At 40.9% G+C, this 12,668-nt stretch overlaps 1 protein-coding gene across 2 annotated transcripts in view; it reads right to left on the bottom strand.

Moving 5' to 3' along the window:
• Positions 1–647: 647 nt before the first annotated feature.
• The window catches only part of cdadc1 (cytidine and dCMP deaminase domain containing 1), a 47,037-nt gene continuing 35,016 nt past the window's right edge, over positions 648–12,668 (bottom strand). For both annotated transcript variants that reach the window (XM_048602803.1, XM_048602804.1), the window contains 2 exons: positions 11,980–12,034; positions 648–3,274 (listed from right to left, as the gene is read on the bottom strand). In XM_048602803.1, the coding sequence (XP_048458760.1) occupies positions 2,436–3,274; positions 11,980–12,034 (894 nt within the window). In that variant the 3' untranslated portion in view covers positions 648–2,435. The remainder of the gene's footprint in view (positions 3,275–11,979; positions 12,035–12,668) is intronic.

The raw sequence follows: 12,668 nt of genomic DNA, 5'->3' as shown, positions 1-12,668 counted from the left end.
CAGATTCTCCAGCACCTGCAGTTCCTGCTATCTCTGGTCAGCAGTAAGCTAGTTTTTAATTCTAGAGTTTCATTGAATTAAAATTTCACAATCTGGGATTCGAACCCCTATACCTAGAACAATAGTTTGGGGTTCTGGATATCTAGTTCAGTGACATCACCTTAAACAAAAGATAAGAAGCAGCTGGTCCTTTTTAATTTGAATTAATAAAGGCCTAGTGCTTCTGCATTGCAATAGAAATATTAAATAGGAAGGATGATAATATTGCAGATCAAAATAATCTGTGCTCTACGTGACTTCGCTATAGCTTTGTGAAGCATAAATATTTGATTCAAATAGGCCTCTTGCCTTTCAATTTTAAATCTATGGCACTGACTCACTACAACAATTTCCTGGTTATTTTTTAAGTTCTGCCTTGAAATAAATTAAAATTGCTGGTCACTTCTCTATTTAGTTTTATGAAATCCAGTGTTACTTATTTATTTACTTGATGCTTTATAAATTTAATTCTGTGATATCTGTGGCTTTATTATTTCGCAGTTGCTTATGTAGCTGTGTGGGTGTTCATCAGTATTGTATCCCTTTCTCATCCTCAATGTGTGCCTCAAATTTCCAAATTAGGTTTTTAAAAAAAAAACTATAGAACATTTGAAATTTAAACCTTCCACTTTATTACTTTTCAAATCATCACAACTGTGCAGTCTGCTGTATATTGTCATCACATTCTTTGGGAATGTTGACACATAGCTTTAATTATTATTCAAGTGTTGGCTGTCCTTATTCCCTGTTGAAGTGTCACGATCAATTTAGTATTGTAGGTACTGAACACTTGGGTATATTATGATAGAGCCAAAGAAACTTCAAAGCATGCAGGAGGAAGTGATTCAGCCTATTTTGCATAGAGCACATTAAGGAGTATAACAGCTAGACAACATAGCCCAAGAGCATAACATTTTTACACAGCTCAGATCCAGAAATTCTAATGAAAGTTAAATACCATTCCACATCAATCAGCCATTTTGCTAGAACTATTCAAGGTCCAAAATAAGTTGTTAATAGGAAAGGGCAATTGTGATATGTAGATATTTTTAATCAAACTGTTCAGAGATGTGATGACAACCCTCCGGATTAGATGGTAATTGAACATAGCCCCCCAACCCGGTCAACCCTTCTGTTGTGAATTCTATCCTAACATGCATGCATCCATGTATATACCCTGTAGCGAAATTGCTGATAACCTAGAACATAGGTGAGTCAGTCTCTCAAAACAGTTCTATATCATTCAATTATATTGTAACTTCATTAGTCTGCCATAATTGCATATCACTGCCACAATTCCACATATCCCTCATCGACCTTGCATATGGAAAATCTATTAAACTCTGTTTTGAAATGGTGGTGTAGGGGAATGAGGAGTCAGGGTGAGGGATAGTGGAGAGATTTCCAGCTTTCCACAACTCTGAAGAAGTATTTCCTGACATCACCCCTAAATGGCCCAGCCTCTCTCTGATTCTATCAGAGGAAATAATTTCTCTTTATCTACCCAATCACTTCCTGTAACTGACTTCAGCACTTCACACTAGATCTCCCATACTTCAAAAACACATGCATAATGGAATGTTTAAAATGGAAGCCAAGAAGGAAGGTGAAATCAGCAAAATTGCCCATTTGTCTGGCAACAGCATCGGGTAGTTAACCAGCAAAGTACTGAAGCATCGAGACACCGGAGAATCATTTTACCACCCAATTACAAATGGACAGAAGTAGAAGACTCTTGAATATCAAACTTTAGAGTTGTCCTTGACTTGATTTAAACAGCATAAAAACAGCAACTTTTTTCTTGAACTATTCTACAAAGTTTCAAACCATGCCTAACTATTGGAAAATTATCAGGAAATGTAAAGAGGCCAAGGTCAGTTTGACATACAAAAGTCATCCCATTAAGTACCCACCATTGCTATCCATATACTGATGTAGTGCTGCAGTGAAGATAAAAGCTCAGATTGTTAAATAAACTTGCAACAGTGGCTAATAAATTTGGCAAAATAAATTACCAAGCTTTTATATTGGCCACCTGTTGGTCTGGTGACAGGAAATGCTGCCTCGTATAAAGATAATAGGCCTGTGATGGCTCCAAGATAAATCAATGATAAGTAACACGGTAATTAGAAAAGCTACTGTGTAAAGGAAACATGAATAAACTATAACGTGATCTTTGTCAATGATTTGAACAGAATTAAAATGTGTGTTAAAACAATGATGCCCCATATAATCAGTGTGTTGTCCTCGCTGAAGTGTAGGGTAATGTCTTCATTAGTATTGCAGGTCAGCTATGCGTAGTTTGTTTACTTCAATAACATTCTCAGGGAGTTTATTCTGTACCCCAAATATTCTTCACAAAGGAAATCCTTTAGATGTTTTTTACTTTAACATCCCTAGATTTTCATGTCTCCAGATATTTGTACCTTTATGGCAGGATTCCTGCTTTCTAATGAGGAGCCAGATGAAAGCTGGCTGGGATGGTGCAACTGGCTGCCATCATGAGTTCCAAACTCTTGTGACGAGTTATTTAGCCCTCTAGTCGACAAGGCTCTTTTATATTTGTCACAGAGGTTTTGGTGTGCACAGATATGCTCATTTATCAGATTAGCATAACCCTCTCTCATGGTTGATTGTATTTTATTCCCAAGGCTTTCAAATCCCATTTGCAAGCTTTCTTGCACCTTGGAACCCACATCAGATATAACCGCATTCAGGGAATTTTGATGTGATGCTCCTATGTTGCACAGTCCCTGAGTAAAAGAGTTTTCAATCACTGATACTGTCTGAGGTGAAGCCTCCTCCCTGGTAGTCTGCAAAGCAGCCAGTTTTTGATTAAGCAAATTTTGGACATCAGACAAGGAGCTATTCAGACTTGACATGGTCATCATCATCCTATCCACAGTTTCATTCATCATTTGCACTGAAGTTAGCAGACTTTGTAGATAGCACTGTTGCTCCACCACCCTCCTTTTGAAAGCTGGTTCATTGATCTCCAAATTTAGCAGCTCCTCCTTTTGGGATTCAGATCTAGGAGTTATGAGTGGTCTCTTCAAATCACCTTTGGCCAAGGGAGATTGGGTGTCTTCCATAATTTCCATGCCCTCCAGTACCGATGATTCATAAGTAGAGGCAGATTCTGTGGTGGAGCCAATTGGACCAATGATGGCAGTGTTTGTTATCTCTGTAGAGAGGGTGTTCTGGGGACTTAAAGATTTAGTTGGACCTCGCTTTTCTGTGGAGAGAACACAAGTGAAAGTAAAGTGTGTTGGAAACTATTGGGTGAGTAGCCATAATGCTGCACCAAGTACCATGAGCCAAATAAACGTTTAATAATTTGTCAAAAAAGCATCAGACCTGAGGATAAATGGATCAGCTACTAACACCTTTGTTGTAGGGCCCATGTAGAATTCAGTGAGATACATCAAATGTTAAATTAGGTCGTTCAAGTACTTAGCCAAATAGCTGAACATGTTGAGAACTTGGCTTGTCTTGAAGAGGGGTCTTCTGGTGCAGTGGTAATAAAAACATTGGAGCCTGAGTTTAAGTTCCAACTATTTCAGAAGTAGTCATAACATCTCTGGAGAAGTTGATGAAGAAATATCTGCAAGTGCAGCTAGCACCAGAAGCTGTTCCAATTGATTTGAGGTTTCCTGATCATGAAGTAGAAATTACACCAGAATAGCACAAAGCATGACTTCTTTCTTCTCCATTGATGAAAAGGCCACTAATTACATCAAGTTGCTATGACCTGCATATGAACTAAGAAACCTTCAGCTAGAACCATAGAACATAGGAAAATACGGATAGGAACAGACCCTTTGGCTCACCATGTTCATGCCGACCATAATGCCATTCTAAACTAATCTCATCTGCCTGCACACAGATCATATCACTACATTCCCTGCCTGTTCCTGTGTCTGTCCCAATGCCTCTTAAACATTACTATTGCATCTGCTTCTATTACCTCCTGTGGCAGCACGTTCCAGGCACCTACCACCCTCTGCATAAAAAACTTGTCTTGCACATCTCCTTTAAACTTTCTCCTTTTCACCTTAAAGCTATGTCCCATAGTATTTGACATTTCTACTCTAGGAAAAAAGACTCCGACTATCCACTCCTTATAATCTTATATACTTCTATCAGGTCGCACGTCAGCCTCTGATGTTCAAAAGAAAACAATCCAAGTTTGTCTAACCTCTCCTTAAAGCTAATACACTCCAAACCAGGCAACACCCTCTTAAATCTTTTGCACCCTCTCCAAAGCATCCACATTCTTCCTATAATGTGGTGACCAGAACTGCACACAATACTCCAAATGTGGCTGAAGTAAAGTTCTGTACAGCTGCAACATGACTTGCCAATTTTTATATTCTGTGCCTACTGATGGGCCGAAGAGTAGCAGATGGAGTTTAATTTAGATAAACGTGAGGTGCTGCATTTTGATACGGCAAATCACATCAAGACTTATACACATAATGGTAAGGTCTTTGGGAGTGTTGCTGAACAAAAAGACCTTGGAGTGCAGATTCATTGCTCCTTGAAAGTAGAGTCACAGGTAGACAGGATAGTGAGGAAGGCATTTGGCATCCGTGCCTTTATTGGTCAGTGCACTGAGTATAGGAGTTGGGAGGTCATGTTGTGGCTGTACAGGACATTGCTTAGGCCATGTTTGGAATACTGAGTTCAATTCTGGTCTCCCTGCTATAGGAAGGATGTTGTGAAACTTGAAAGGGTTTAGAAAAGATTTACAAGGATATTGCCAGGGTTGGAGGGTTTGAGCTATAGGGAGAGGCTGAATAGACTGGAGCATCAGACGTTGAGGGATGACCTTAAAGAAGTTTATAAAATCATAAGGGATGTGGATAGGGTGAATAGCCAAGGTCTTTTCCCCAGGGTAGCGGAGTCCAAAACTAGAGGGCAGAGGTTTAAGATGAGAGGGGAATAGATTTAAAAGAGACCTGTGGGGCAACTTTTTCACACAGAGGGTGGTGCATGTAATGGAATGAGCTGCCAGAGCATGTGGTGGAGGCTGGTTCAATTACAACATGTAAAAGGCATAAGGACAGGAATACAAAGGGTTTAGAGCGATTTGGGCCAAATGCTGGCAAATGGGACTAGATTAATTAGGATATCTGACTGGCATGGACAAGTTGGACCAAAGGGTCTGTTTCCATGCTGTGCAGCTCTATGACTCAATGACCGATGAAGGAAAGCATGCCAACATTCTCTTGACCACCTGATCCACTCATGTTGCCACTTTCAAGGAGCTACGGACTTGCACCCCAAGATCCCTCTGTATATAAATGCTCCAAAGGATCCTGCCACTAACTGTACATTTGCATTTGGTCTCCCAAAATGCATTGCCTCATATTTGTCTGGATTAAATTCCATCTGCCATTTCTCCACCCAACTTTCGAACTCATCTATATCCTGCTGTATCCTTTGACAACCTTCCACACTATCTATAACTCTGCCAATTTTCATGTGACTGCAAACTTACTAATTCGACAATGTACATTTTCATCCAGTTTATTTACATATATCACAAACAACAGAGGTCCCCCAGCACTGATCATTACGGAATACCACCCAGTCTGAAAAACACCCCTCCAATCTACCCTCTGTCTTCTATAACCAAGCTAATTTTGTATCCAACTTACTAACTCACTGTGAATGCCATGTGACTTAATCTTCTGGACCAGTCTACCATGAGGGACTTTGTCAAATGCTTTAGTAAAGTCCATGTATACAACATCCATTTCCCTGCCCTCAATCATCATCTTTGTTACTTCCTCTAAAAACTTAATCTAACTTGTTAAACAAGACCTCCCATGCACAAAGCCATGCTGACTATCCCAAATAAGTCTATTCTTTTTCATGAGTAAATCCTGTCCCTTAGAACCTTCTCCAATAATTTTCCTACCATCAATGCTCACTGGCCAATTATTTCTTGGATTATCCCTATCGCCCTTCTTAAACAAAGCAACAACATCAGCTATTCTTCAGTCTTCTAGGACTTTGCTTGTGGCTACAGGATATAAAGATCTCTGTCAAGGCCCCAACAATCTGCTCCTTTGCTTCCCTCAGTACCCTAAGATACATCCCACCAGGCTCTGGGCTTTTATCTACCTTAATGTTTTTCAAAACACCCAGAACCTCCTCCTTCCTAATGTTGCCAGTAAATCAACGTACCACTCCCTAATCTTACTATTTTTAATGTCCTTCTCCTTGATGAATCCCAATGGGAAGTACTCATTAAGGACCATACCCCTTCCTCTGGCTCCATGTATAAATTCCCACCTTTTCCTCAAGAGCACCTAACTTCTTTTCCCTAGCCTCTCTTTTGCTCCTAATATACGTGTAAAATGTCTTGATTAATCCTACTTGCCAAGGATATTTCAAGACCCCTTTCAGCCCTCCTAATTCCTTATTTAAGTTCTTTACTGTTTCCTTTAAGTTCCGGAAGGGCCTTATCTGCTTTCAGTTCCCTAAACTTTACAAATGCCTCCACTTTCTCTTTAACTAAACTTTCAATAACTTGCCATCCTCATCTTTCATCTTCACAGGACCATGCTGAACTCTGATCATTAAGTCTTTAAAAGACTCCAACATGTCAGACGTGGATTTACCCTCAAACAGCCACCCCAAAACTAATTTCTCCAGTTCCTGCCCAATACTGTTGTAATTAGACTTTCCCTGATTTAGCACTTTCACTTGAGGACCAGTCTTATCCTTAACTACCTTAAAAACCTATGGAATTATGATCACTGTTCCCAAAATTCTCCCCAACTGAAACTGTGAACACCTGGCCAGGCTCATTCCCCAACACAGGCTCCTTCCCTAGTCAGAACATCTACATATTACTTCAAGAAACTTTCCTGGATTCACCTAACAAATTATGCTCCATCTAAGACCCTAGCACTAAGAGAGTCCCAGTCAATCCTGGGGAAGTTAAAATCATCCACTACAATAACACTGTTGTCTTTACACCTTTCCATGCTCTGGTTACAAATTTGTTCCTTTATCTCCCACTGGCTATTGGGAGGCCTACAGTATAACCCCATCATAGTGATTGCACCTTTTCTTATTCCTGAGTTCTACCCATATGACCTCACTGGATGAGCCCTTCATGATGTCCTCGCTTACTACAGATCTGACATTCTTCTTAATCAGTAATGCAACTCCCTCATCCCTTTTACATCCCACTCTATCATGCCTGAAACATCTAAACACTGGAATGTTGAGCTGCCAGTCCAGTCCTTCTCTGAACCAAGTTTCTATAATGGCTACAGCATTGTAATTCCATGTACTAATCCAGGCTCTCAGCTCATCCGCCTTACCTGTTACATTCCTTGCATTGACATAAATATACTTCAGACCACCAATCCCGTTGTGTTTATTAGCCTGGTCCTGCCTGTTCTTCCTATTGGATTTACTTAAACTCTACCTTCTCCTGAATCACTCCATATTGTTGACCTACTGCTCTGGTTCCCACACCCAATCACATGAGTTTAAACACTCCCAAGTGGCACTAACAAACCTCCCTACCTGGATATTGGTGTCCCTCCAGTTTTGGTGCAACCCATCCTTCTTGTACAGGTCCCTCGTGCCCTGAAGAGATCCTAATGATCCAGATATCTGAAGCCCTCCCTCCTACACCAGGTTTTTAGCCACACATTCAACTAGCACATGGCATAGGGAGTAATCCCATGATTACAACCCTACTAGTCCTGCTTTTCAACTTTCTACCTAACTCCCTAAATTCCCTTTGCAGGACATCATCTCACTTCCTGTCTATGTCATTAGTCCCAATCTGGACCACAAACTCTGGCTGTTCACCCTCCCTTTCAGAATGTTCTGTGCACGCTCAGAGACATCTTCAACCCTGGTGCCAGGGAGGCAACACACCATCCTGGAATCTTGCTCGTGGCCACAGAAACACCCATCTGTGTCCCTTACTATAGAGTCCCCTATCGCTATCTATACTTTGACCCTCCTTGCTGTACAACAGAGCTAATCATGTGCCACTGACCACTGGTGTTGTTTTCCTCTTCTTTCCCCTGAGAAGCCAGACTCCCTACATTATCCAAAGCAGTGAATTTGTTTGACAGGGAAAAAGCCACAGGGGACTCCTGTACTGCTTGCCTGCTTCTCCTGGTGGTCACCCATCTATCTGGCTGTGACCACATCCCTGAAACTCCTTTCTATAAAACATTCTGCCTCCTGTGTGCTCCTCAGTGAGTTCATCTGCTGCTCCAACTGATCCATGTGGTGCTGCACGTGTAAACACTTCCTGCAGACATGTCTGGAACATTTGATTTGTCCCACATTTCCCACATCTCCCACATCTCACAGGAGGAGCACACCACTCCACTAACTACCATTACTACCTTCTAGTAACTACTGGATTGAAAGAAAAGGAGACATCTTACCTTACCATGCCATAATGCTGTTCACCCTCCTCACCAAAGCCTAACCTCAATAGCAGCACTTTGATGTCACAACTGACGTCAATACTGAGGCTCTATTTATAGTCCACTACCAAAACTTTTTGACAGCCTCTCTGTCTCTCTCTCATTTTCCTTATTTCAAGGAGGGAGGGAGGGAAACACTACAGTAATGTAATGTTTGGGGCTTCATCATTCTTTGACACCTGGAAGAACATTTCCAGTTGAATCATAGTAACATATATTAGAAAAAGGGATGAGGTCCTAAAAAGCACAATAAAGGGAGTCAGGTAGCGAGTTTAAAAAGGTAGGACCTGAAAAGGTAGTTATCTCAGGATTACTAACAGCGCCACAGCTGGTCAGAGTAGAAACAGTAGGATATATCAGATGAATACATGGTTGGTGAGAAGTGGCATGACAAGTAGAGTTTCAGATTCCTGAGGCAATGGGACTTTTTTTTTTTTTGGGGGGGGGGGAGGGGGGGAGGGGGGTTCTGGTTGCGACCAGTACAAACTGGACAGTTTACAACTGGGCTGGAGTAGAACTGTTGTTGTAGGGGATGTATTTGCAAGTGAGGGCTTTGGTGAGCATTGGGTTTTGCTGAGGAGAGTGAGCAGCATTAAGGTAGAATAAAGTAAGTTCTTTCCCTTTCTTTTAATCTAGTATTTATACTAGAGTATACTCCCTCTCTCAAAAAGGGGTGGCACAGTGGCTTAGTGGTTAGCACTGCTGCCTCACAGTGCCAGGAACCCACATTTGATTCCACCCACGGGCAACTGTCTGTGTGGAGTTTGCATGTTCTCCCTGTGTCTGCGTGGGTTTCCTCTGGGTGCTCCAGTTTCCTCCCACAGTCCAAAGATGTGCAGGTTGGATGGATTGGGTGCGTAAATTAGGAGGATTAGTCATGGGAAATACAGGGTTACAGGGAAAGGGTAGGGGGATGAATCTGGCTGAGATGCTCTTTGGAGGGGCAGTGTGGACTTGTTGGGCCGAATGGCCAGTTTGCACACTATAGGGATTCTATGATGATGATTTATTCGAGGCATAATAATGGTAATTAGTAGAGTGATAAGCATCTCGGGAGGGGGATGGGAACTTTAACATGGAATCAAAAGAGAGGGGAAAGGAAGAGCAAAAATAAAAGACAGAATGGGAAATCAGAAAAGTGATAGGCAGAGAATTGAAGGGCAATAATCAAAAAGGGCCACAGTTCAATGCATTGTGAATAGGAATGTTAAAAAGACAAGTCATGAAGTCTTGTGGCTTAATGCACAGAGTTTTCATGATAAAGTTGGTGAAGTAGTCACATAAATAGATACAAATAGGTATGATATAGTTGGGATTAAAGAGATATGGGCTACAGGGTGACCAAGGATGGGAATTGAACATTCAGGGTATTCAGTTTTTAGTAAGGACAGATAAGAAAGGAAAAGGATGTATGGTAGCACTGCTAATTAAAGAAAAAACTAGAGGAAACTAGGAAACTAATGCAAGAGTGAGGAAGGATACCAGTGAAGTGAAATCAGCACAAGAAGAGCTTAGAAACACCAACAGGCAGAAAATGATTGTGGGGGGTTTTATGTAGACCCCCAACTTGTAGTGGTAATGTTGGGGAAGCATTACACAGGTAATTAGAAAAACAAGCAATAAAAGGTCCAATGTAATGATGGGCCACTTTAATCTGCATATAGATTCAGCAAATTAAATCAGTAATCACAGGAAAGAGGAATTCCTGGTGTGCGGGTCAGTGCAGACTCGATGAGCCAATTGGCCTGCTTCCACACTGTAGGGATTCTATGATGTAAGACATCAAACAGATCATGAATGTGGGTAGGATGAGACTGGACAAGGGGAGAAAAAAAACAGAGTGAAGATTTGGAGAAATAAATGCAACCGGACACAAATAGGCTGACATGATTGGTCTGCCAGTGCAGTCTTGTTTGTAAATTTTGGGAAGAAGGTAGAAGGTATGGGGAAATCATCAGGTGGGAAGTTGTGGAGAGAAGATATCTAAAGGAGATGAGGTCAGTGGCAGTCCTAGAAAAAAATGCCTTGATATTCAGTGATGGGGTCATTTTTCAGGGGGAGAAAAATAGCAGTGTTGGAGAATCAGTGCTTTACTTCTGTGAGGTAGAGGGAAGTATGCCAGATGAAAACACCATCTTTGTCAGCAGGCTGCTTTGAGCATCTGTTTGCCCAATGTCAAACCAAAAAAAACTCTTATTTTAAGCTGTGGAACAATACCTTTTCAGAATTGTTACACCTTTGTAAAGAGTGACCACCACAGTCCTGATGACAGAAAACTGTAGTACTTGTGAATTCTTCCCCTAATTAACCAATTGTTCGAAGCATGGGCTTAAATTGCTAACATAGTTCCCCAGGAAATCATTACATCGGCTTTTAAAATCCCAAAGGACCTAGTTGTGACAAATGTACTTTCATTTTAACTACAGGTGGTTCAACTACTGTCAGTTCTGCTATAACGCATGTCTCTTCAACACGAATTGGCTTTAACGCGATTGAAGAATTTAGACTGCTATTTGTAGAATGCAAACTTTATTTACCTGTATTGGCTATAACACGATTCCAGCCCCATTAGTTTAAATGGCACAGCTGTTGCTCAATTTTCTTATAACATGAGATTGCATGAGAACAGAACTATCACATTATGTCAGAACCGACTATACCTGACACAGACAGCTCTCTGTCTTTGATCCCTCCACAAATGAAAGTATGGGATTGAAGCAAGAACTCGTTTTTTAAAATTCAATCATGAGATGTTGGCTTGCCTGGCTGGGCCCAACATTTATTGCCCACCCCTACTGCTCTTGAGAATGTAGTGATAAGCTGTCTTTTTGATCCACTGTATTCGACTCAGTGCGAAATGCATTAACAGGGGATCTAGACCTGGATCATCCACTGAAAACCAATAATCCCCAAAAAGTGCAGAGATCCTTTTCTGAGGCTGTGCTTAGTGGTCCTGAAATAAATGGACTAAGCCATGGCGTAGAAAAGAAGGCAAGGTCGCCATAGTCTTACCAGACCACAGGGCTGCTCTCTCATTAGCGTGAGACAACTGGTGGTGTTTCAACCTGACGGTCAGCATGCCTCAGGTGAGGGGAGAGGTTAAGAGCTTCACGGTAACCTCAACCATTGGAATTGAACCTATGCTGTCGCATCACTGCATTATAAACCAGCTGCCCAGCCAACTGAGTTACAAACCCCTAACCACAAAGTCATTGGAAGCAATGTAAACGTATCTTGAAAACATCTGAAGAAGGGTCCCAACCCAAAACGTCAACTTTCCTGCTCCTTTGATGCTGCCTGGCCTGCTGTGCTCCTCCAGCTCCACACTGTGTTATCTCAGACAATGCACAACTTTTGTTATTTTTGTTTTTTTTATGGCCTTGTAAAGTGCAACATTGGACTTATACTCTTGATTTAGCCAGCATATAAAGACTGTGACTTACAGAAGTGAACAGATACTCACTGCGAATAGTTCGGACACTTGACGTGATAACACTGTTGGCTGGAGCTTCCTGCCACTGTAAAGCAAAATCAAATTGGAAGCTTTACATTAGCAGAGCAATTCTTTGAATTAATTTCCTAATAGATGGTTATTGTTTGTACATCTCACCACAATGATAGCAGAATGTATTGTGATAAAATTGTTCACTGGTTTTCGGCTATTAGAACTCACCCATTTAAAAATATTGGTACACATCATTTAAATCATTATATTTGTTTAACCCTTTCATTAGACTCTATTGGGGTCTCTATGAATCTCTGTCCCACATTAGACTAGTGTGAGTTGGAGTTAGAGATGTAACATTCTAGAAATGACTATGTGCAAAATTTTAACTCATGTAATATCCATCTACTTAAATTCAGTTCAAACTAAGTCCAGGAGTGAATCTCAATCATGTCTATACCAGTTCCACAGTAATGCTATGCACTGTATAATATATACATATACACATACACACACATATATACACACACACACACACATACATATATATACACACACACACACATACATATATATACACACACACACACACACATATATATACACACACACACACACACACATATATATACACACACACACACACACACATATATATACACACACACACACACACACATATATATATACACACACACACACACACA

This window comes from Rhincodon typus, chromosome 11 (assembly GCF_021869965.1).
Source record: "Rhincodon typus isolate 14 chromosome 11, sRhiTyp1.1, whole genome shotgun sequence".
NCBI classification, from domain to species: domain Eukaryota; kingdom Metazoa; phylum Chordata; class Chondrichthyes; order Orectolobiformes; family Rhincodontidae; genus Rhincodon; species Rhincodon typus.
The sequence above is the reverse complement of the archived record's forward strand: the minus strand, read 5'-3'. Positions and strand labels throughout refer to the sequence as shown.